The 22,936-nt window shown below is 37.2% G+C and overlaps 2 protein-coding genes across 9 annotated transcripts; both read left to right on the top strand.

The window, feature by feature from the left end:
• The first annotated feature begins 3,055 nt into the window (after positions 1 to 3,055).
• Positions 3,056 to 10,776, top strand: LOC136266438 (uncharacterized). Of its 3 annotated transcripts, none has more exons than XM_066061459.1 (6): positions 3,056 to 3,835; positions 6,645 to 6,714; positions 6,794 to 7,090; positions 7,220 to 7,425; positions 8,079 to 8,155; positions 9,127 to 9,668. In XM_066061459.1, exons 2-4 carry the CDS (start codon positions 6,648 to 6,650, stop codon positions 7,351 to 7,353), a joined length of 498 nt encoding a protein of 165 aa, XP_065917531.1. In that variant the 5' UTR covers positions 3,056 to 3,835; positions 6,645 to 6,647; the 3' UTR covers positions 7,354 to 7,425; positions 8,079 to 8,155; positions 9,127 to 9,668. The 3 variants fall into 3 exon arrangements, 2 of the variants coding, with proteins under 2 accessions (XP_065917531.1, XP_065917538.1); XM_066061466.1 differs by lacking the exon at positions 3,056 to 3,835 and adding an exon at positions 4,948 to 5,289; XR_010706133.1 differs by lacking the exons at positions 3,056 to 3,835; positions 6,645 to 6,714; positions 6,794 to 7,090; positions 7,220 to 7,425; positions 8,079 to 8,155 and adding exons at positions 8,181 to 8,877; positions 10,318 to 10,776 and having other exon boundaries at positions 9,127 to 9,819.
• Positions 10,777 to 10,922: 146 nt separating this feature from the next.
• LOC136266475 (uncharacterized) lies at positions 10,923 to 22,337 on the top strand. 6 transcript variants are annotated; one of them, XR_010706136.1, is made up of 9 exons: positions 10,923 to 11,118; positions 15,435 to 15,473; positions 15,537 to 15,566; positions 16,356 to 16,394; positions 16,538 to 16,576; positions 17,775 to 17,816; positions 19,632 to 19,748; positions 20,903 to 21,015; positions 22,123 to 22,337. XR_010706136.1 is itself a non-coding variant. In XM_066061499.1 (9 exons), exons 3-8 carry the CDS (start codon positions 15,435 to 15,437, stop codon positions 19,746 to 19,748), a joined length of 306 nt encoding a protein of 101 aa, XP_065917571.1. In that variant the 5' UTR covers positions 10,923 to 11,118; positions 14,661 to 14,757; the 3' UTR covers positions 20,903 to 21,378. The 6 variants fall into 6 exon arrangements, 4 of the variants coding, with proteins under 4 accessions (XP_065917571.1, XP_065917582.1, XP_065917565.1 ...); XR_010706134.1 differs by lacking the exon at positions 22,123 to 22,337 and adding an exon at positions 21,061 to 21,378; XM_066061499.1 differs by lacking the exon at positions 22,123 to 22,337 and adding an exon at positions 14,661 to 14,757 and having other exon boundaries at positions 20,903 to 21,378.
• The last annotated feature ends 599 nt before the right edge of the window (positions 22,338 to 22,936 follow it).

The following is a 22,936-nucleotide window of genomic DNA, read 5'->3' as shown; positions in this document are numbered from 1 at the left end:
ATAAACTAGTTAACTGAGGGATAGTACATTACTGATGCTGCATATGATACAACAAAAAAATTATCTAAGTTTCCTACCAAAATTTTGTACCATATATGGTAGTAATGAGGTTTACTATACAAAAATAGATTTTTCTGTCGTTACCACTTTGTAGCACTGTTAACTTCAAAATTTCTTGGCTTCCAAAGCTGAAATTTCAGTTGACCATATATTCCTTTAGGTAAAGAAAAATGTAATTTGTAAATCCACTAACATGTGGGGTTCTTGCAGATTTGGTCACATAATATTATTAACTCTTGATACTATTCTGAATGAAAATCATACTCTGAGCAGTCTGGTAAATATCAACTACTCTAATAGAACAGTCACTTAGCTGCAGTACTAGTGGAAACCTTTCAAGTGTTGTATAATTATGTACAATATTTACTTAGTCATTATTATACTTGTTAATATACATGGTGGCTACACAATCATTGCCATTATTAATGTCACACAGACAAAAATGATTTGTAACAGTTTACCCTAAACTAATGGGGACCAAGAGTCAAGTCACACTAACTTGTTATTACAATCTTTCCCAAAGTATAGTCCATTAAATACACTTCCTGTTGACATGTGACCACAAGTTTGTCTACACTGACCATGGCCTTTTTTACTGATCCAATCATCCAATTAGAGCACACCATCATTTTTAATGCTACAACAAGACAAGGATAAGTGCAACAAAAATAATAACACATTAAACAGTTGTTCAAAATTATTAATAGCTAAGCAACTGGAGGCTTCTTGTTTATATCGTAAATAAAAAAAATAAATGTAAACAAACATCCATACATGTATAGACACTGAATACACAAACAACAACAAGACACATAGTGGAGTGGACTGCTCCAAAGAAAGCTGGCACACCACATCATTGTGTTTTTAACTGGGAAAACAAATACACAATTATTTTTTCATGTGTAAGTAACTTCACGGTCACTTCTCAAAATGGGACAATTTGAGTGGAATTTCCTACCAAGTGGGCAGGCCAGGCCACATACCAAACTTATGCAAAGAAATAAGCTTAAGCAAGAGTACATAATATACCTAAATATATATATTATGTACTCTTGGCTTAAGCCATCAACAAAGTTCATTTTCTCTCAATCCTTATAATCACCATTTAATCCAAAGACCACACAAAACTGAATAATTTATTTACGTAGCTAGGTCGGCATACAAAAAAATTTACTGAAACTTGCCAAAGTTAAAAAATGGCCACTCATTTTCCCACTTTAAGTCTACAGTATACACTGTACTACTGTACTTACCTCAAGTCAACCTTCACATGTGAATAAGTCACTTCTGGTACTGGTACTGACATGACTGTAAGTGTCTTGTCATCAAAACCTTCCAACTCCACATAGTTGCCCTTGTTGTGTTTCTGTTAGTGAAATATAACAGAATGTACATAAAGAAGTAGTGTTTAACTTTGCACATGGAATTGCAAATACCTCTAATGTCTACCATAGGGTCATATAATAATTATGTGACCGGATTTTCAAAAAAGGGGATCTTTCACACACACCCAATTCCATGAACTTCAGATACCATAACTTAATACATATACCTGAACCATCCATTAAGTGATGTATATGTTGGATGTTCTCACTTGCTTTTTGTAAGTTGTAAATCCGGTAGAGCGAAACTAATTACCACTCATTAATCAATACTGAGCAGTTTTAGGAATGTACAAGTGATGCATGATTAATGGTGACAGTATAAAGGTGTCAAGAGTATACATGTGTAGTTTGGCTCCACTGGCTATAGATGGTGCATTTTTATGGCTTTACCCTTAGGTGTAATTTTGATTGGTCATAAATATTGTGTCAAAGCAAACGCTTTTTGCGCTATACCATGTAGGGGGAACTTGGCGGGGGTAAATTTTGGCCAGTAGCAAGCTAAATTGAATTTGGAAATATAAACTTTGGCAAATTCAACCTCAGTGTTTAGCTATAAAGATGCTAATCTGAGGTGCTACAAGTACTTGACAGATTAAATGTTGGTGAATTTGTAGCAAATCACTAAAGTTTCCCTCTCTGACTATACAATATACAGAAACCACAGAAGTACAAACATTAGCACCCATAATCTCTACAGCACATTATGTAAAGAAAGAAAGCCCTTGAATTGCCTTATCCACCTGTACTGTTGTTGAAACATCATTTGATTAAGGCATAGTGCGCACTCCATACAACAGTCTGTTAAAGAAATTAATTACGCAAGTGGAAAACCCCCAAAAGTACATCCCTGTTATCCTCAACCAAATCTGCTAAACTCAGTGTCATTTTATGTGTTGAAGTGTACTGATTAAGAATTCACCTGTACTGAGTCTTAACTGGCAACTTAGAGAGAAGTACACCAAAAAAACTTGTTTTCCCAACATTTATTTACACACCTAATGATGCGTAATTCACCAGAACAAGGCTCAATTCTGTTTGTCTCAGAACAAAATCTAATACACCACAGGACTCGCCTGACATCAAGGAATCTGATATACCAACTTCTGTAAACTAATTACCCCCCTCCATATAAAATAGGTGTCTATGAAGGTTCCTCTTACTCATAGGGGCTTGTACTAATTACATGTGCACATTGCATTTTGAGAATTTCACTTATGGTGTCACATTGAATTAAAGCTCAAGTGATAGTCATGACAGTTTTGAATAATCAGGCCATACCCCAATTTTATCATATGTTTCTTTTCCTCTAAAATAAATCAAAACATGAAGCTAAATTATTTGACTTATATGACTGCTTTATTAGAGTATTTACCAATTACTACTAGTAGTATTGCATATTACATGATCACATTAAGATTATATTAATTTGTCATGGCCTTGCGTATGTGAGTTGATTTTCTTTGGGACAAAGCTAGTCCCTTGGGTAACATCACCAGTGCTGCCTGCCCAGTATCAAATCTTACTAAAGGTCAATCTGTGTGGGCACAGATTCAAGAAAGTTAACTGCATATGCCGAAAACATAGAATATATATAATACGCGCAGGCGCTTAGAGACTTGCCTTGATGCGTAGTCTTAAGTGTCATCTTTGACTTCTAGTTACTTCAATGAATTGGTCCTCTCCCTAGGATAATATACATCGCCGTCGTTCTTCGTAGATTGGCTTGCTGATTGATAATATAAGCACTCGTGGCATTTATAAACTTAATTTCTTAATTTGAGAAGCGCCACTGGGAAAACTTGGTAAAGGATCTCAACCTCTCAAGGATCATGGACGGAGGCTCGGACAGCGGTAGAGGGTCAAACATCTAGTATGGCTGAGTAACAAAGCAGCAGTATGATGTGTACAGTACTAAATGACTGTAGTTGGTCCCACATGAGCGGAGATTACGTCTGTGCTGGGCACGTAGTGCTGACATGTGCAAAGGATTTTCTAGCGCAAACAAAAACCATGATCGCCACCACCACCACCACACCTACTGATTTAATAAGGTAAATGCGGGTATTTCCGGACAGCGCACAATTCCGGACACTTTGGCACCTTTACCAAGCTAGCCCAGGAACGAAACAACGGATTGCCTTGAAATTTCTGGTGTGAATAGCTATTCTTATAGGGATTATAAAAATCGAAAAGTGTGTTCTAGTTGATTCATTCTTGGGTGCTATACACGAAGTGTCCGGAATTGTGCGCTGTCCGGAAATACCCGCACTTACCTTAGTTCCCGCGTAACACAAGGCGCAATCTGACGAGAAGAAGAGCAGTGCAGTCTTTCGATAGAGCCAGAAACTACAAGAGCGGCGACAGGAATTCAGCCTTGAAAGAAACTAGAGGTACGCTAGTTTAAAAGAAAAGGTTTAGTAGTCGTACAAATTGGTACATTAACTTCTTTTAGTAATCGTCGCTCATGCCCTTTTGAAGCGTTGTGACTTGCTGCATTTGTCTTGAAGGATAAGCGATACGTCACATCGTATTGTACATAATGGAGTATGGTCTCGCTTAGCAGACCACCTTTTCTTCTTTTGTTATTGGGTAGGGTCTAGTGAACGCAGTATAACAGTTTTGTTGTGGCAACCCCCAGATTTTGAAATGTATTGCGCAGCTGAGAAAGGCTCATTATGCACACGATGGCTTCACAGTAGGTTTGGAAGCCAACGTGTGTGATTCTCATCAATCAACACTATACTGCATTCATCAGACCCCATTTCCCCACCTGATGACAACAGTAGAAAAGATGGTCTGAGACTGTATAAGAACAGAAAGTTGCCTACACCTGCATTTGTGGCTATGCTGGAAGTGACCACTATAATTACAATTAGGTAGTCTTGTCTAGAAGTGATTACTAAGGGTATACGTTAGTTTTCTGCTTGAGTTTGTTTCAGATCTCTGACCATGTTATTTTCCTCACCATTGCTTCATTCATGAAGGGTTGAGAAAGATTGACCATCTTTTACAGCAAGTAGGTAATTGCTTAACCATGTGTAAGCATGTGTTGCCTTTGAGGGTTCTTTCCTTGGCTTTTATTTATAAACTTTATAGCAGAGGACAGTCTGTTGTTGAAGTTCAATTGAATATAACATTGTTTCATTAGGTGCCTCCCACCCACATGTAACTAGCTGTAGTTAAGCTACGGAGACACCTGCTGCAGCATATTGATGGTGGCCATGTTCAGTAGCATGCTCATCTTACTGTGGTGTGAATTAAAAAGTCCACAGGTACAGGATGACAACAGCTGCAGTGGAGCCATGTATTTTGGACGTCTCTGTATTAGAGACACATCTTGATTCTTTATCACTGTAGTAAGCTGTGATCAGATGAATATAGCCAACCTAGAAGCTTGAGATTATTAACAAAGTGACATATTCATATTGAAAAATTCCATGTAAGAAGAGATAGAAATAACTCTCAGGCTTTACCTTACTACCCAACAAAGGTATCAGTATTTATTCATGCTTTATCATAATGTGTTGCTTTGTCTGAAGTTTACAGAAACATTACATACAGTTGTTATGGAGACTTTTTGGTAACTAAGTAACATGTGTAGGTGATAAAGGGTGTGTTTCACTTGCTTTCTGAACACAAGGGAACCAGTTTGTGTTTGATGTTGGTAGTGATGAAGGTGGTACCCTTCCACCGTGGGACTAAGGTGTTCTGATTTCAGGGATCTGAATGTGTGTACTTTAAATAATAATGGATCATGGATAAGTATTCAACTATCAAAGTGTCCTTGTTTTAGGGTAGTCCCTTTTATATCAGTCCAGTTGCTATATCTGAATTCTCAACTTTGGTATGACATCATCAGGATTATCATATATACATACCATCTGTAAACATGTTGTGAGATATATAGATGATGTTTGAAGTAACAAGTGTCTGGTGTGGTCTCAGTTTCAATTACTCTTTGTGTTGATAGATCAAAGGATGTTTGTTGCTTAAGTATGTGTGTGTGACCTTTTACATCTCACAAAAGAATTGAAAGATATTCTAACCTAAGCAATCCTAGCTGTTTGTTCTGCAAATTAACATAGACTGTCTACACACTTTACTAGAGATGGCTGAAGGTAAAGAGGTTTGATTTGTAGAGATGAACAAAATGACTACATGACACTACCTTGCAACACTAGACACTGTTTACTCAATTGTACAAAAGTTCTCTCATACCAATACAGCAGTGTTACACTACCACAATGCTTCATCGCATGCTGTCTTTAAGCTCTCTAACTCACCCACTCATACATATGTGCTTTATTCAACCTTATTACAGTGTTATTATTGTAGGTCAATCCTATAAAAAAAGTGTTTGTGGCTAATTCCATGAAAATATTTTCAGCTGGAAATATTTTCACCATATGTTATATACAGAAGTTTCATAGACTGTCTGACTCATTGTTAACCACCTCACATTAGTAAACAATAGTTTCCAGCATGTTTGCCTCATGGCTCCACTGTCATTTCTCTACCAGACAATGATATAGTCTGGTATAAATAACAGCATAGTGTATTGATAATAATATTGAACAAAAAATATATCATCTATGAATTATAAGAATTATGTGTGCTAATTATTAATGTGGTTTTTCTCTGAAACTCTTAGACAACCTCATTAAAACAACTTGTCTCAACAGGGCCTCCTGCTTGAAACGTTTTTACATATTACCTTCCCTATACATGTTTATTATAACATGTCAGTTACATGTGTGTTTGCTTTTGTTGTCCATGTTGGACTGTGAACATCAGTATAGCAGATTATTGTTGTGAGGTCCAATTTTTTGTGAAGCTGTTAAAATAGCCTCCAGCATAAATTTCTGTAATTATGAAATCTATGAGACATGAACAATTTCTCTGTAACTACAGATCTCTTGGACACTATAACATGGTAAAGCTATGAAAACTTAAGAATCTATAGATGGTTCTGCTCATTATTTTTTTTAGAAATTCAGTTTGCTAGCAGTAATTTTTGTAAGTTAAAACTTTGATTCACAAAAATAATAATAATAATTGGACCTGCTGTACACATGCATGTTGACGTTGATAGCTTGTACTTGTAGTATATTCACATTTTGAGCAGTCTCAAAGAGGAAGACCTCTAGTAAAAGGCCTAATACTCCTAAAGTGTCTTATTGTGTGTTTTATCATTTTCAGAAAATGGAGACACATTATCTACTTGTTTTGTTGTTATTGTTGATCACACTACACAACTCTGAACGACAAGGTGAATAATACACATTGTATTTTGTTATTAGAGGGTTTCACTCTAATTCATTCACTGTACTCCAATACATGTATTACAGGTCTTATTATCCACCCACCTCAAGATGTTACAATATGTGCTAGAGATGATGTTAATATCACTTGTGGACATAACTATACTGCATCGTTGACTCCTCTGTGGAGAATAAATGGACAAGCAATTTCTGGTAGTAAAATTGGGACTAACAACACATTTGAGATGCCAGTGGTAGCTGATAATATTGATACAGTATTGACAGTGTATTCTGCAAATGAAATATTGAATCAAACTAAATTTCAGTGTGAATTTACATTCCTACCTCCTGTACAGAGTTTAGTTGGCATTCTAACAGTCATGGGTAAGTTAGTAACTGAATACAATTCAACAAACAATGATTTCTCATTTTATTATGTTGTTGTTCACATGCCTGGTTTAAAGTCTATCTGAACATTTTGTTTATACACTTTAACTGCTTCACTCCTCACAGGTCCCCCAACCCTACCAGTTATCAACGTATTAGAAAGGAGACTGACCTCACTGATAATATCATGGGACACATTCAGCCATACCTCATGTGGTGATGTGCCACTGATCTTGATAATGATACTCAATATGAAGTGACAGTGTTGGCTATTAACAATGCTGGACCAGCAACTGTTGTTACTACTAATGTAACCACCTTAACTCTTTCAGGTTAGTGGAGTGCTTGTATATGTAGAGGTGTTTGTTGGGAAATGAAAGCACAACTGAGTGGCTCATTTATCGGTGTTGGGATTGTTTTGGACTTCTGAAACTTCTCATTTAATATCCTTTCTCCATAAGACATAGTGCAGTCCTCGTGGAGGTTACTACGCTGTAGTCCGTCAGGAGGGGATGACTTGCTTGCATTAGTTGGCCCTAGTATCTGAGTTGTGTACAGGTACCCCAGTACTGGGTAGCAGTAGCAGTGCTTCACACAGCTGCTGGAAGGTTTGCTATGCTTATGTAGACTATTGCGTAATCTTTGAAACAAGAAACACTTTGAAAATTTGTTGCATTTTGTAACAGGATTACATATTTGGGGAATTTTACATTGAAATGATCTTCATAATCCTCTGTTGACTGTGATGTGTCAATGCTATGAAATATGGTATTGAAGCCTCCACAAACAATGATTAGAAGGAGGCTACATGTTGTAACTGTCATATTACCAACAGATGCATACAGGATGTTTCTGCTAGCCACAATAATTGTTTGGCTGGCTATCAGTCCTCTGTATGTATCATTTATGTGTAGACTTCATTTTTCACTTAACTTTACATATAATGTATGGTATTGTTGTGTGTTATGTGTTTGTTAATCTTTAGTACCTTCTCCTCCGAGTGATTTGGCAGTCAGCTTGAAGTTTGTTGATTACAGGCCTATTGTTACCATATCTTGGAATGTGAGTGCGTGCGTGTGTCTGTGTGTACATGTGTGTGTAGTTATAGATCACTGGTCTGGTAACAAGGCCACTCTGCTAAGTGAAGTTGCTGAACATGAAACTTTACTCAAATTGTTTACATGTGGACCAAGCCAACCTGTTATATATTAGAAACAGTTTATCCAGCTGTACTAATAAACACCTGTTAACTGTAACTGTCAGCTGTCCATGTTTTTGGTGTGCATGCATGTTTAGGAGATGTGCAATATTTCGAGCTGGGATAGCATAGTGAGGATAGAGTTGATAGTGTTTTATCCTTAACCCTTAAACGCGCAAAGGCCATTATAGTGGCCCTCACGCATGGCAGTAAACAAAGCGCTGTAACTTCCGAACCATTGTCCCTATGGCTACGCAACTGCCATCATTTAATTTGTGATGTAATAGCAAATGAAATCATATGTAGGGTTTTACCCTACACTGAAACACAGGGCCAAAACTCGCCATGAAACTAACTTTTTACGAAATGAACACGTAAAACTGTTTACATACCTTTGGAAAAAGACTAGTATCTCCTTCCCAGTTCATTCTATTGTTCTGCAATAAACGCCGATCGATTCGCCATTCAATTATGCCTCAGGCCATATATGGGTCACGTGACTCAGCCAATTACAAATATGGCTGCCACCAGAAGGAATACGAAATCGCGAAAAGTCAAGACGCTGTTCTTCATCGCTTCATAACAAGTGAGCGCCTATTGTTACAGTGGTTATTTAAACTTCCCCTGATAGCCTATTGAATAAACTTTCTGTTTATATAAGGTGTTAGGCTAATTCAGTTTAGCAAACTCTCACCACTTTCAATATAAAACCTATTTTGGTAAACACGCATTTCTCAAAACCTGCGTGCGCGTTTAAGGGTTAACCTTTTTCTTGTTGTACATTTTGAACACCGAATACAATGTGTGTACATTACTGAATCTTATATGTCTATAGGCATCATCATTGTCACATAACATGACTGAGGTGGAGGCTTTAAATGTCTCTTTGACTGGTGAAGATGATATAACAACAACCTTTACATTGACTGAACGTCGCCGTTTTCATACGGCTATTCAGATTTTTAAATCTTTACATCGAATTTCTCCTCCTTATTTACATGATATATTTCAGTTTTCGAAGGATGTTACTGGTCATCTTAGTCGTAATGTTAAACGTTTATTTGTTCCTAGAGTGTTTACCAACTATGGCAAACGAACTTTTTTCTACCAAGGAACTGTTTTATGGAACAACCTTAAGTCCACTGTTACTGGGGCTGCCACTTTGTCGTCATTTCGTAATTATTATCTTAATTCTTAATTCCTGTGTAATTTTGTCTATGTATCCTTAGTTGTGTACGTATGTTTGTTTGTTTTTTTTTTGTATATTATTAGTTATTGTATGTGTCTATTGTATGTTTGTTCAGGGCTCCACTGAAAATCAGTTTTACTGAGTGGACTCCCTGTTTAAAAATTACAATTACAATTACAACCTTTGAAGTATCACCTAATACTACTACCTTCCAAATGTCACATAATATGACATCAGATGATAATGTTTCCAGACATCTTGATGTTGGAACAGATTACATCATTTCTGTTTGTAGTGTGAACAGTGTGGGATGTAGTGAGACAGTTAGTACTTCATTAGGTATGTACTGTACAGGGGGTTGACTGGTGAATTACAGTGGAACCTGTCTTAGTGGCCACTTGTACATCTAAAATGGTTCATTTAAATTCCCCAAGTGAGAAGTTTATACTGTCTAACGCTACTGTACCTTAGGCCATAAAAAAATTGGCCTGCAGCTTCAACAGGTTCCACTGCTATATTCCAGACACCTTAAGATGGTGTCCTTGTGTCAGGAGGTGTAAATGTGTACATCAATGCATGAATATGTGTCAAAGTCTCTTTATGAGGTGTACAGATATAAGGGGTCTGTTTACTCTAATACGACTGAAACCTACACCCTTAGGACTAATGTCCTGGTTGTCAAGGTGTCCCTGTTTCAGGCCCTTGTACAAAAAACCATTTTACAGTAATTGCACACTTTCAGAGGTACCAGCTTTTTATAATCAGGTGGTCCCCTGGACAGCTAAGGTTCCAACATTGCATAGCATTTCATTCACTGTTATGTTTTATAAATTGTAGCTGTACGATGGCTCCAGTCAGCAATAGTCCAGTGACATCCAGATGACCAGTCCATCTATGTATCGTGTGATGTGGCTGAGTCAACTCCTAGAGTTAAATGTTTAGCAAGACTGAACTGTTCTACATGTGATGAGGTCACTTCTGAAGTGTTCACCAGACATACTGAAATATCAGTCATGGCTGGTACTGACTATCACATTTCTGTGCTGGTTGTTGAATCACAAAACAGTATGCCACTGGAGAATTACAGTATAGCAGAAACCATCTCGGTACCAAAACTTACACCAGAGCCGAATCCCACACACCTACCACAGCCGAGCTCAACACAACAGCCAAGCTCAACACAACAGCCAAGCTCAACACAACAGCCAAGCTCAACACAACAGCCAAGCTCAACACAACAGCCAAGCTCAACACAACAGCCAAGCTCAACACAACAGCCAAGCTCAACACAACAGCCAAGCTCAACACAACAGCCAAGCTCAACACAACAGCCAAGCTCAACACAACAGCCAAGCTCAACACAACAGCCAAGCTCAACACAACAGCCAAGCTCAACACAACAGCCAAGCTCAACACAACAGCCAAGCTCAACACAACAGCCAAGCTCAACACAACAGCCAAGCTCAACACAACAGCCAAGCTCAACACAACAGCCAAGCTCAACACAACAGCCAAGCTCAACACAACAGCCAAGCTCAACACAACAGCCAAGCTCAACACAACAGCCAAGCTCAACACAACAGCCAAGCTTGACACAACAGTTGGAACCAACACAACAGCCAGAACCTGGAACATCCTGTAAGTTTTTAACTAGCTTGAACTGGTTAGAAGCTGCACAGTTACACTGTACTGTATGTAGCTAACTGAATGGTTTCGCTTATAAACTTACCATATTAAATACTGCTGCAATTTTTAATAGTAATTGTGGGGTCTACATCATGGTCTTAAATTTACAGGTGGTGTGTGTTGTGCAATTCTTTATTGAATTCATGTAGTGATGGTAAATTAGCTACAGTGGCACTATGCTTAACCCTTTGTTACCATGGACGCATGTCTATTGAAATCCATTCGTAGTGCCTTCGGTCCAGGGATTACAGGGCTGATTCCATTGTCATTTTATTCAGGAGGGGGGGGGGGGGCATTTTGAATTGTGTATCATGTGTAGCCAAGAAAACCAGCCAGGGAACCAACATCGTTTAGAATAAACGCAAGAAGTATATAACACACATAATGTTTACATACCTATGAAAAAAAGGCCATAACTTTCATCTCGGTGGTGGTACACTATTCTAATATAGATTAATTGATTCCTCGCGTGATGGCGATTCGATTGGTATATAGTATGATGTCATCACACTTAGCAACAAAATGGTGGGACAACTTTTATTTCGTGTGACGAAGAAGAAGCAGCCCTATTCCATTTGCTTCACAGCGTGTGAGTTCTGTGTGTTACTGTGAAACTTTTTAGATGTACAGCTATATAAATAGGGTAAAGAGGTACTTTTTTGTCCCACAAAATGAAGATAAAATCCTTCGAATAGTGCCTCACTGCGGTATTATTCGAGGGTGCACTACTAACATTTTAAACCACTACTATAGCTAGTTTTATAAAACAATCACAACACGTTGCTACTTACTTCTATACAAGACCTTTCTTTCACTCAAGTCCTTGTAGCACAACCATGTCACGCCTCGTGCTACGTGGTCAATTTACTAAAGGGAATTTCGATTATGTGACAGCCGTTTAAGTTTTACCAGGACAATGCCTTTCTTATATTGAGATGGAGATTAATACTAAAGTTATGAGAGCACTAGTAAAGAGTAAATACAAAAGTATGGTGTGGTACTATTCGAGGGTGTGGTACAATTAAAATTATTTTCACAAGCAACAATAAAAACCTTCAAATAGTACCCCACTGTGGTACTATTCAAGGGCGCGGCACAACAAATCAAGTGATTATGGTATATTGCTATTATTTATTCAGCTAGTTAAATATACTGTGATTTAGTGTATTTCATGATTCATAAATAATTTTGTAATTCGCTAATTACGTTGCTATGCACTGCTAAGGAAGCATAATACAAACCATTTAAAACCGCAAATTATGCACAGAAGTATCTCAATTGAAGGGGTCAGCTGCAAAATGGGACAAGCACCATTTGAAATTTTAGGTGACCATGGTGGTGGGCATTAAACAAAATTTTGGTACATAATTGAATTATAATATTTACTTAAAATTATTTTGCTACTGCCATGAACTTTTAAGTTTTATTGTTTACTTAGTGACAACATTATTCACATAGCTAAATCAAGTCATTCCAATTTTTAAGAAATTAAAAATCTAAAGTGGCACATGTGTCCCTTATTTCCATGACCCCTTCAACTGTTTTATAGTGTGTCTATCATGTTTTCTCATGCAAATTGTTTAGAAAGGTCTCAAGGCTGTCCTTCATTTTTGTTCACATAAGCACGAGTAATGCCCCCCTTTCAACTAGAAGGATACGGTATCTCTGGTAGCCTAAGAGGCCTTCAGTGTTGTTTTAAGAACTGTTAAACCTCTAAAACCAAAAGGGAAGACCATTCACAAAGTATATTAAGAGTCACCATACCTGTATTTCAGACCGCTGAAAAGAAACCATCTCAGAGCAAAATTTATGAGTGTGGAAGTTTAATACAGACTTAATTATGAAATTAATTTCAGTAAACCAGGCACACGCCCACAGCCAGCTGAAACAAGAGGCGAATAGAATTATATAAAACATCATTTCATTTTAATGCACGTCACAATGGGAATGCCTCACATGTCCAGTATTGCCAACTAGTGTCCAATGGGATTTGAATACCTGGGATTACTAACATTAAAAGACTATTTAAATAACGATTTATAATTTCAATGAATATACTGAATGGTCATTACATTTTAAAGTTACAGTGGGTTCCCCATTATCTGAACACCTTGTGCCGGTTCAATTACAAACGTGTTCAGATAAGTGAATTTGTCTGGATTTAAGTGAATCTCATTCATTTTTATGTACAGTTTTGTTTAACTACTCTAATAGAACATACAGTAACTGTCAAAATACTCTAATAGAACATACGGTAAATGTTAAAATACTCTAATAGAACAGTTATTCATACTGTTTTGATGATCGAGAGTCTGGATATTTGAGTGTCTGAATAATTGAATACTTACTGTAATTTGCTCATAGCAGCCCTGTGTTACAGGCTGTAACCTTCTTGTGGTTCTGTAATGATATAGTACCAACATAGCCTGTTTGCTGGGGAAAAATCAGTGTGTTTTAAAATGTGGTTGAATTGCTAGAGTAAGTTTCATACTAAAAGGATAGAATATGTGACCATCTCCGCAATAACCCGTCTAGTTCGCATAACTTCCAAATTTCTTTTTATTTTCTCAGCATTATCTGCATTGTTCAAGGAATGGTCCACCGAAGTTTCAGTCGATTATGTTGAGTAGTTTTGGAATTACATCGCTAGACAGTAGGAAGAGCAAGGAAATCAATTTGTACAGTAATTATACTAAAACTAAACTACAGATGCTTACATTCACAGTCATAACTTCCGTTTGGATTAGTCTACAGGTTTGGGATTTGGCTTACAATGTTCACCATGGCTTGGCAGATCAACCAAGGTTTAGTTTTTTCCCAGCAGTTACTTCCGCATAGGCATATGAAGGTGGTTTTATTGAAGAAACGGCAACGGTTTCGCTTACGTCTACCACATCATAAACGAACGCATGTGACACGCAAACCATTGGAGTTACAGAAATTTAACGAAGATTTTCAAACTCCCCAGGAGTAGGCGAATAAGATGGTATAATAGGTTTAATTGATTTGAGTCTTCCTTCACTGAGTAATTGTTCAATTAAAACTTGCATAAAAGTTTCTTTGTAACACGCATAATTTCACCAATTTTTTTAAAAATTTCATTTTTCTCAAAATGCATGCTTGTGTGAACTAGACAGGTTTTTGCTGAGATGGTCACATATATTTGCAAAGAAAGTTATGGGGTTTAACTCTTCAACCCAGGAAACTGGATTTAAAAATAAATACGCATGCCTTTCACAAAGCGCTGTAACTTTTGAAAGTCCATCCTATGGCTACGCAATTTACATCATTCTACTTGTGATGTAACAATAATTAAACAGTACCTAGGGGTTTACCCTAACACTAAATGGTGAGGCCAAAACTGGCCATGAAAATAACTTTTCGCTAAGGAAACACACAAACCCTTTACATACCTTTATAAAATGGTCAATAACTCAATGGCCTATCACCTTGCAACAACTTTTCATTTGATTCACTGATAAATTTTCTATTAGGCCATATACAGCTCACATGAGTAAACAGAATTATACATGTGGCAAGAATTTTAAAACACGGAGATGCAACTCACAGTTGTTCATTGCTTCATAACAAGTAAGTTACAGTGTTCATTTAACCTTCTCTAAGTAGTCCAGTGAACATACCTTTAATAAATGTGTAGTTGTAGGCTGTAAGAATTCAGTTCCCCCAACTAGTGTCACCATGTGTTCCCATATTGTGTAAACATGCATTCCCCAAAAGTTCTCTGCAGGTTTAAGGGTTAAAGTGAGCCGTTTTTTTTTTTGGTTTTTTTTCCCCTTTTCTTTTATTGTGCATATAACTTCCTTGAGGATTGGTACCATCCTAGTTCCTTCAATCACTTATTTGAGTTCATTGTAATGAAGTTTCACAATAGTTGGTTACAAATTCTGTCATTATAACAATTTGTTTCTCGTTGATACAAGCGTAGCAAGTGCAACCAGTATGCTTGTGATGTAATACAATGTACATGAATTCCAATAGAAATGTGCATATTTAGTGACATCACATTATTACATTTCTTATCCCTCTTATGTACTCTATTATCTATGCCGAAACGTACAGCTCTTGGCAAACCTCAGTTTAATTAGGGTCAGCAGGTCATGCAGTGACCTGGTTTCAATTACACCATACATAAATATGCAGTAAAGTGATGATGAGCATAAGTGTACACTGTATATCATGATATACAATTCTATATTGTGACATCACTAAATTACACACTTCTTTAAATGATTCATTCACTATTGTAGATGCCAACATATACTGAAATTTGTAGACTTGAAAAACCAGTAAGTAATTTTGATCTATGTAACCATACATTGTAGAATTGACTACTGGTGTTTTGGTTATAGAAAAGAAAATCTTCTAAAAGCACATACGAGGTACGTGTATATATGTGACTGGATCTACGAAAACCGTTCTTATCGCCCAAGACAGGAAGTTTGATTTTTTTACACAAACACAAAGCTTAATGAATGCACTATCAAGTTTCACTGCCACAGTCGACCAGAGTAAAGTGGTCTGCTTTTGCTGGCTGCTTTTCTAGAGCACAGTGGCGAGCCGTACGAGTGGTCTGGGGTCTTGATGGAGCCCTGGCCGACCAGGAGATGGCTGTGTGTGGTTGTACAGCTCTGTGGTGTTGGACAATGACCTGTGCTGTAAATTTCCTTTCATTTTAGCCAGTTCTGAGCCCTGAATGGCCTATAACTTGGCCTAATTCATCCTAGCACGTCTCTTTTCAATTTTTGAACACCATCTTGCCCGCCTTCCAGGGCCCCCGCCTCCCACCCCTTCTGGAGCTCGCCTGATACAGACAACCTCGGTTTAAAAACTATCTAAAATGGCGGGAAACTTAGCTGTTGACTGCTTCTTCAGTGGATGATCAGGAAGGTAAGAAATTGTTGTGAAACGTGTGAAAATTTGGTATGCGTAGCTACCACCATTGGCCAGCTACAACACACAGAATATTTAAAACCGACGTTTCTCGATACTTTTAAATGGGCGATAAGACCGGTTTTCCCAGAGACAGTCACATATGTGCATAGTGTACATTTAAATACGTACGTTAGAGATGGCATAAAGTTTGCCTCCTTTTTTCAAACTCATAACTGTATGGAATTGTGCACTTCAGAAAGATATTGATATTTTGTTGTCCAACTATTTTTCTGTAGATACCAACATACAATGAAATTTCAGAGTTCAGAAGCCCGGTAAGTAATTGATTGGCACATATTGACTCAGTGCATGCACTGTTCTCTTGGAATTTTAATTTTTAAATATAGATCTTGATTTGTTAAAATAGTACGCTATATCAAATATTTAACTCACAATGTATTTTTTTATGTGTGTTTAGTTGTCGACGTACAGTGAAGTTGCAGACTTCAAAAAGCCGGTATGTATTTGATGATATTTATATTTGTGACCGTCTCAGCAAAAACCTGCCCACCTACCATGCTTTTTGAAAAAACCAAATTCTCATGCTACAAAGAAAACAATGTACAAGTTTTAGACTCAGGGAAGGTAAATCTCAAATCAATTACACCTATACACCATTTTATATTCACATGTTCATGGAGATAGTTTCATTTCTTTAACCTTAATCATATTATGCATTTCACATGTGATGCAGTAGACATATGCAAAATAGTTGTCATTTCTTTATTTAAAATGCCTTCATACATCTACATATGTCCATAGCTAAAAACTTATCTTAATTGATTTGCCAGTTCATGGTGATCATTTTTAAGCCAAATTCCAACTCTGTAGACCAATGCAAATGATGTGAATTTAATTTATTTGTAAGTGTAGTCATCATACAAATTAATTTCTTTGTTGTTCATACTGACTAATATAATTCCTAAACTGCTCACCACAATAGGCTCACCCATTGCTTCTACACTGAGAACTGAGAAAAAAATTGGTTATGCGAACTTGCTGAGATGGTCACATTTGTTGTAGTTGTAATGTATGTTGTTATAGTTAAAATCAGTAGCTGAATTTATAATATCTTTTAGTGTGTGATAAAACATATCCTATGATACACTGGTTAAAAGCCTAAACCTTTATTGTACATACTACATCAAGCCTTGCAGGGTTTCTTGTGTTGTATTGTACAGTTTCCTTTCATTGAATATACACTGTATAGGGAGAAAAATCACCGACAAGAACTTTTAGTTAATCAACAGAACCACAAAATGTACTTGTGTTCAGTGTGTTGTATTGTTACACGAACACTACACACATGTACACCACACACACACATACACACACCAGAAGAGGTAGGATAAGGGGAGGGGCTTAGTGGATATTTAGTTAGCACTTTACATAAACATCAAGGCCATCTACTTTGTTTTGTAAGGGCCTCTGAATTTATTAGTGAAATAGAGTAAAATCACTGTTTCATGTGCCTACACCATGCACACAAGCACATGCACACGCACACTACACACGCTACATTCCTGTGGTTTAAGAGGACAGGTTTACAATTCTTATTACTCCAACATCATGACATATGCAGCAATAGTTAGTACATAAATTGGTATTGTATGCATGTATTATTCACTAACTTATTTTCACTTTATTTTATACAGCCAGCAATACCAGACACTTATGCAGTAGTTGACATGACAAAGGTCAGTGATACAGTTAGATACCGATATGGGTTTTTGGCATGTACCGATATCCGGTATAGATACCACCAAAAGAAGCCGATGACCGATAGTCGATCCAATATTTGCATTACAAACAAAAGTCATAGTCAATCTATGCAAAAGTGTACATTTACCTACTGTAAAACAACATGTGGATATATTCATTGCTCACTCCATGCCTGTGGTAATAGTGGCTTGGGTTTCTATTGTGCACTAGGCACCCACAGACATTTTTATGCATACTCCCACAGAGCCTTAAATGGATATTTCTGCATTACTCCGCATTTTATTGGCTTGTGTGAAGGCTGGTACAGTAGGTTTTCTTGGTTATCTTGTGACTGTTCTTTTATATTACAAAGGTACTATATACAAATATATAACTGCTTCTTTTATTTAAGACTGATAAGCTTTCCAGCAACGAACACTAGAATTGTGTGTATTTGTATGGCTTCTCATAGCATAGCACTTGCTGTAGAGTGAACAGTAAGCCACTGCCACTAAACAGCCACATGGATAACATAGAAAACCAATATTATAATCCATTTATGTACAAACTATTGCTGTATAAAAATCAGTAGTGATATCGGTCCTCCTACTGTTCTGTACTGATACCAATGTTGGTAAAAAATGCCATATCGGTGGCCAATATTTTGGCCGATCCGATTATCGGTACACCTCTAGATACAGTTACTACAATTACATGTACAGGCTGTAATGTGAAGTAGTTTTTGCTTATTGTGTAATTTTATTGTGACTGGTCGTGTGTACACAATCACAATAAGTTGTAAATCAAAACTTATAGTGATGGACTAACTAGAATCATTCATTTGTAGTTGATAGAACTCGACTTGTGCCATTTATCACCACAATGAATTTATATTGTCATCTGCATATCTTCCTGTCACATTTTCCTATCTTCAGCAATAAACTCCTCTTAACCCTTAAACCCACACAGGCCAGAAAACTGGTCCTAATACGCATGCCTAAGACAAAGTGCTGTAATTTTCCTATTGCCATGCAATTTATGCTATTCTACTTGTTCTGTAATAATCAGTAAAATGGTACCCAGGGTTTTACCCCAACATGAAACTGTAAGGCCAAAACCTGCCATGTAAGCAGCTTTAAACACAAAACATTACATACCTTTACAAATTTATTTATAACTTAACAATGGTTGCTCCTATCAACTTGCAGTTTGTGTCATTGAATTCTCCATCAGGGAATCTATTACTCACGTGATTAAACCCACAATCAAAACTATACATGTGGCAAGAACACGCAATGATGGACTAGTGCATTGGAATCCTTCAACGCTTTTCATAGTAAATAAGCCTTTGTAGTTGCAGTGTTCATTCTCCAAGTAGCCCAGTTAACAGAGTTTTAACCAATGTTAAGTTTTAACCACAAAGAGTTAAGTATCACCTTTTTAAGTCACCAAGTTTGCCAGTAATATGTAAACACACATTCTGCTAAAGTTCTTTGCAAGTTTAAGGGTTAAAACTTTCATTTAGTGCAACTGGTTTACAGCCTTATCACCTAGAACAATGTTTGGTTGCATAATTTTACCTCGTAGGTTTATGACGCGCGACCATCCTCCTCTGGGTTAATCCACAAATTGCTTAGTTGGAGCCATTTGAGTGCAAAAAAGGTCCATGGCCCCAAATTTGACCTCTAGCCTTAACTCGTCATCTGACTCCATTTTGTGTTTCAATATAAAACCCACCAATCTCACTACCTGCATAAAATAGTTGTCAAATTCATTGGCATGTTTGTTTATCTTTTATAATTCACTCACAGAAACACAACAAGACCAACTATGTGGAGTTGGAACGTTTTGATGACCAGAGACTCACAGTCATGCCTGTACCAGTACCAGAAGTGACTTATTCAGATGTGAAGGTTGACTTGAGGTAGGTACACTGTAGGGTTCTAAATAAGGGTGGGAACATAATGGCTATGTTTAGAACATTGGCTAGTCACTCACTGAATGCTAGTATAGTAAATGTACATGACTACCTTATATCAGTGTCATGTGTCAGAAGGTATCATGGAGCCCCATGTGTATTCTGGACATGTTGGGACCACTCACATACAGTACACAATGATTATCCAGCATTTAAAATCAAAAATGACTGTTCAGTTAGACAGTGCTATAAATTGCCTAAAATTTTGGCGTCTCACTCATCCCTAGCAATTAATGTAAACAATGAATTTACTAAAATAATTGGTGAATTATGAAATACATTAAATTTTAATAACTTACCAGTAATTTACATGTATTATTTCAAAGATTTGAATGCAATATTCGAAGGATTGATGAATATTTAGCTACTATTATGTAGGTGGAATAATTTTGAGTGTATTGTAGCTAAATCCACTTTTTGTTTTGGCTCCCTTTGGCAAGTGGAATTTCTCACGTTGACACTACTACTTATCTGTTTAACAGGATATAGCAGCTGGAGAAAACACAATGTATAGCTGCTGCTAAAAGACCTTACAGTAGTACACAACTCACCAATATTCTTCCTCTACAGCTTGTCCCAACTGCACTTTGCGATTAGTGGTGGGTGTGGCCACTTGTGGTGTGAGCTAATTAACTTGTCAGACACCTAGCACAGCTACCTTCTATTACTTTCTAGCGTCTCAAACGTAACTGCCCACGGTGAAATTATTCATGACGTGTTGAGCAGTTGGATTCTTACGTTCTTCTGCTTGCTAATATGGCCAGGTTGCGTTTGTGCAAAATTCGAACTTCACTTTTGTCATTTGAATGATGCACCCTTCGAACCATTGAACGAATGCAGTAGATTCGTTTATGCACTAATTATTATAACAATAATTAATATTATGCTATACTTTTCAAATGTCCAGAACGGCAATTATTGGTACATACTGTAATGTAAGAACCTGGTATTGTGTTTGTGGTTAGCCCATAATTATATGGATGAGCTTATTGTGGTAAGGTGGTATAATATAGCAGGGAGACTTGTAATGTTGTGTGTCATAGTATGGCTCTGTAGCTTTAGAAAGAGTTGGTGCCCAGTTAACACCTAGTTTATTATAGGTAGCACAGCATCAAAGGTGTCTTGATCATGTGATCCACCCAGTGTAGTGACATCTACTGAAGTAAAAGATTTGTTGTGGTTGTCAAGTGATCACATCAAGGACTTCCTCTGATAAGGTACGTGTATTACCTAATATGGATCTGTCATTTAATTTTATTTAGGAGGCATTGCAACATTATCTCCACAGACTACTCACACCCACACCACACCTCCACACTAGGGTATAGGGTCTGGTGACATTGGTTAGGATCATCTGTCTATAATCCAGTACCACATGTCTAAGACATGCTTAATGTATTTTAAACACATCCAAGAATACTGACTAATATCACCAGATCCTACTCTCCTATAGTGGATGTGGTCACTACTGTACTAATGTATTATAATTTCTGTGTAAATTAAAACAACAATCATATAACACAACTTAACATGTAAATGACAGGGAACCCTTTGTGGTATTATGACCTTATTAACATACCTTCATACAGTAGGACTGAGGTTTTGTATAGTGAACAACACTTCACTTGAGTGAATCCAGGGTTTGGCAAGGTGGGTAGTAGACATTAGGAAGTTTGGGGGTGCAAAGCTTTCAGATTTCAATCAGCCTTATTTGGAACACCACAAATCTGATCCACAGGCCACCTGTTGGTGGTTTCGTTACATAAGCAATTAGTAAGAAGCATTTGCAATGCAACAGTTCTTATAGGATGGGAGACACCAATGGACTTATATTAATTTTATAGCATGTGAGACAGCAACAAGAGAAGTGTTGCTAACCAGCCTGCAGCTTAGCAAATAGGCTAAAACTGTTGATCCACAACTGATACTGCTCATTTCATGCTGCACAGCACTAGTGAATGTGTTCGTAATGACAGAGCAGGTGTGTAGGGTGGCCTGTGTGGTTGGTGAGGTTTCAACACTATTAGTGGTGTTCCATATAAGGTAACTTTGGATTTCAGCACTGTTACCACACAACCTCATTGAATTGAAGTTTCACACTCCTTAGCACCTTTGGCGCTTATAAGCTCCTGGTGACTATCATGAGTAGTTTAGCTAGCTTTATACATGTAGCTATATATGGCATATGCAAGACCACGTGCTTAGTAGGATAAGTGTGCCCATGCATGATCGATGAGGTACACTTAGACACTACATGTGTAGATTCTAACTCAGTAACTATGGAGTATTCTCAATAGTGTTATGTAAGGTGACTGTTCTATTAGAGTATTTGACTGACTGCTCTATTAGAGTACCTGGATGTTGTATCTTTTTCTTTGGAGGGAGAGGGGATGGACACACGCTCGTACTGTGCCAGATTTGCCATACCACTGTCACCCACATGGACAAAGCAAAGCTCCATATAACCACTATACATTTTCTGTTATCAACTATGAATATGTACATAATGTGGCCTGTTAACCTTATTATTGATGTCATGAAGCAGGTATGGATGTTGAGGTGTTCTGAGGTTTCCAGAAACTGTTAAGTAAATTTTTAAGATCTGAAATTTTTCCTGGGGGCTTAGATTATCAATTGACATGGGGCCCAGAATGACAGTAAGTCTGTTGTACACTTCAAACTTTACATGTATAGCTCCACCCTTAGCCAAACTATGCCAAGCATAAGTAGCCTAATCAATTCCTAACATGTTTAAATATCAGCTTGAAAGATTATCTTAGTGAAATTTGTTACCAGATTCAATTTGAGTACACATAATTTTCAGGAGGAGCATGACTCCAGACCCACTAGATATTCAGTGTGTATATAACAGAAAATAAATGTGGAAACCTGTCACTAAAATTCCTGGAGCTGCTCTTGATGAAGTGATGTAGGACCTCATTACACTTGACAGACATGTAGTCAGGTGTTCTTAATAGACCACACTAGTTTTACTGAAGTTGTGTCATTTCCATCGTCTCCAATTACACCAGTCACTGTATTTTGGTGGTCTTAAATAAAAGATTAACATCAAGTCAAGTATTGTACCTGTCTATTCTGTTTTTCCATATTAGTGACACATACATGTAGTACACTTAT

Source organism: Dysidea avara, chromosome 1, assembly GCF_963678975.1.
Source record: "Dysidea avara chromosome 1, odDysAvar1.4, whole genome shotgun sequence".
NCBI lineage: Eukaryota > Metazoa > Porifera > Demospongiae > Dictyoceratida > Dysideidae > Dysidea > Dysidea avara.
Note: the sequence above shows the minus strand (reverse complement) of the source record. Positions and strands in the feature narration are given on the sequence as shown.

Excerpts from the sequence above, each read along its gene's own strand:
- LOC136266438 (XM_066061459.1), top strand. The coding sequence starts at position 6,648 with ATGGAGACACATTATCTACTTGTTTTGTTGTTATTGTTGATCACACTA. Across the intron at positions 6,715-6,793 it reads ACACAACTCTGAACGACAAG|GTCTTATTATCCACCCACCT; the intron begins GTGAATAATACA and ends CATGTATTACAG. Across the intron at positions 7,091-7,219 it reads TGGCATTCTAACAGTCATGG|GTCCCCCAACCCTACCAGTT; the intron begins GTAAGTTAGTAA and ends CACTCCTCACAG.
- LOC136266475 (XM_066061493.1), top strand. The coding sequence starts at position 15,435 with ATGCCAACATATACTGAAATTTGTAGACTTGAAAAACCA. Across the intron at positions 16,577-17,774 it reads TTGCAGACTTCAAAAAGCCG|CCAGCAATACCAGACACTTA; the intron begins GTATGTATTTGA and ends TATTTTATACAG. Across the intron at positions 17,817-19,631 it reads CAGTAGTTGACATGACAAAG|AAACACAACAAGACCAACTA; the intron begins GTCAGTGATACA and ends ATTCACTCACAG.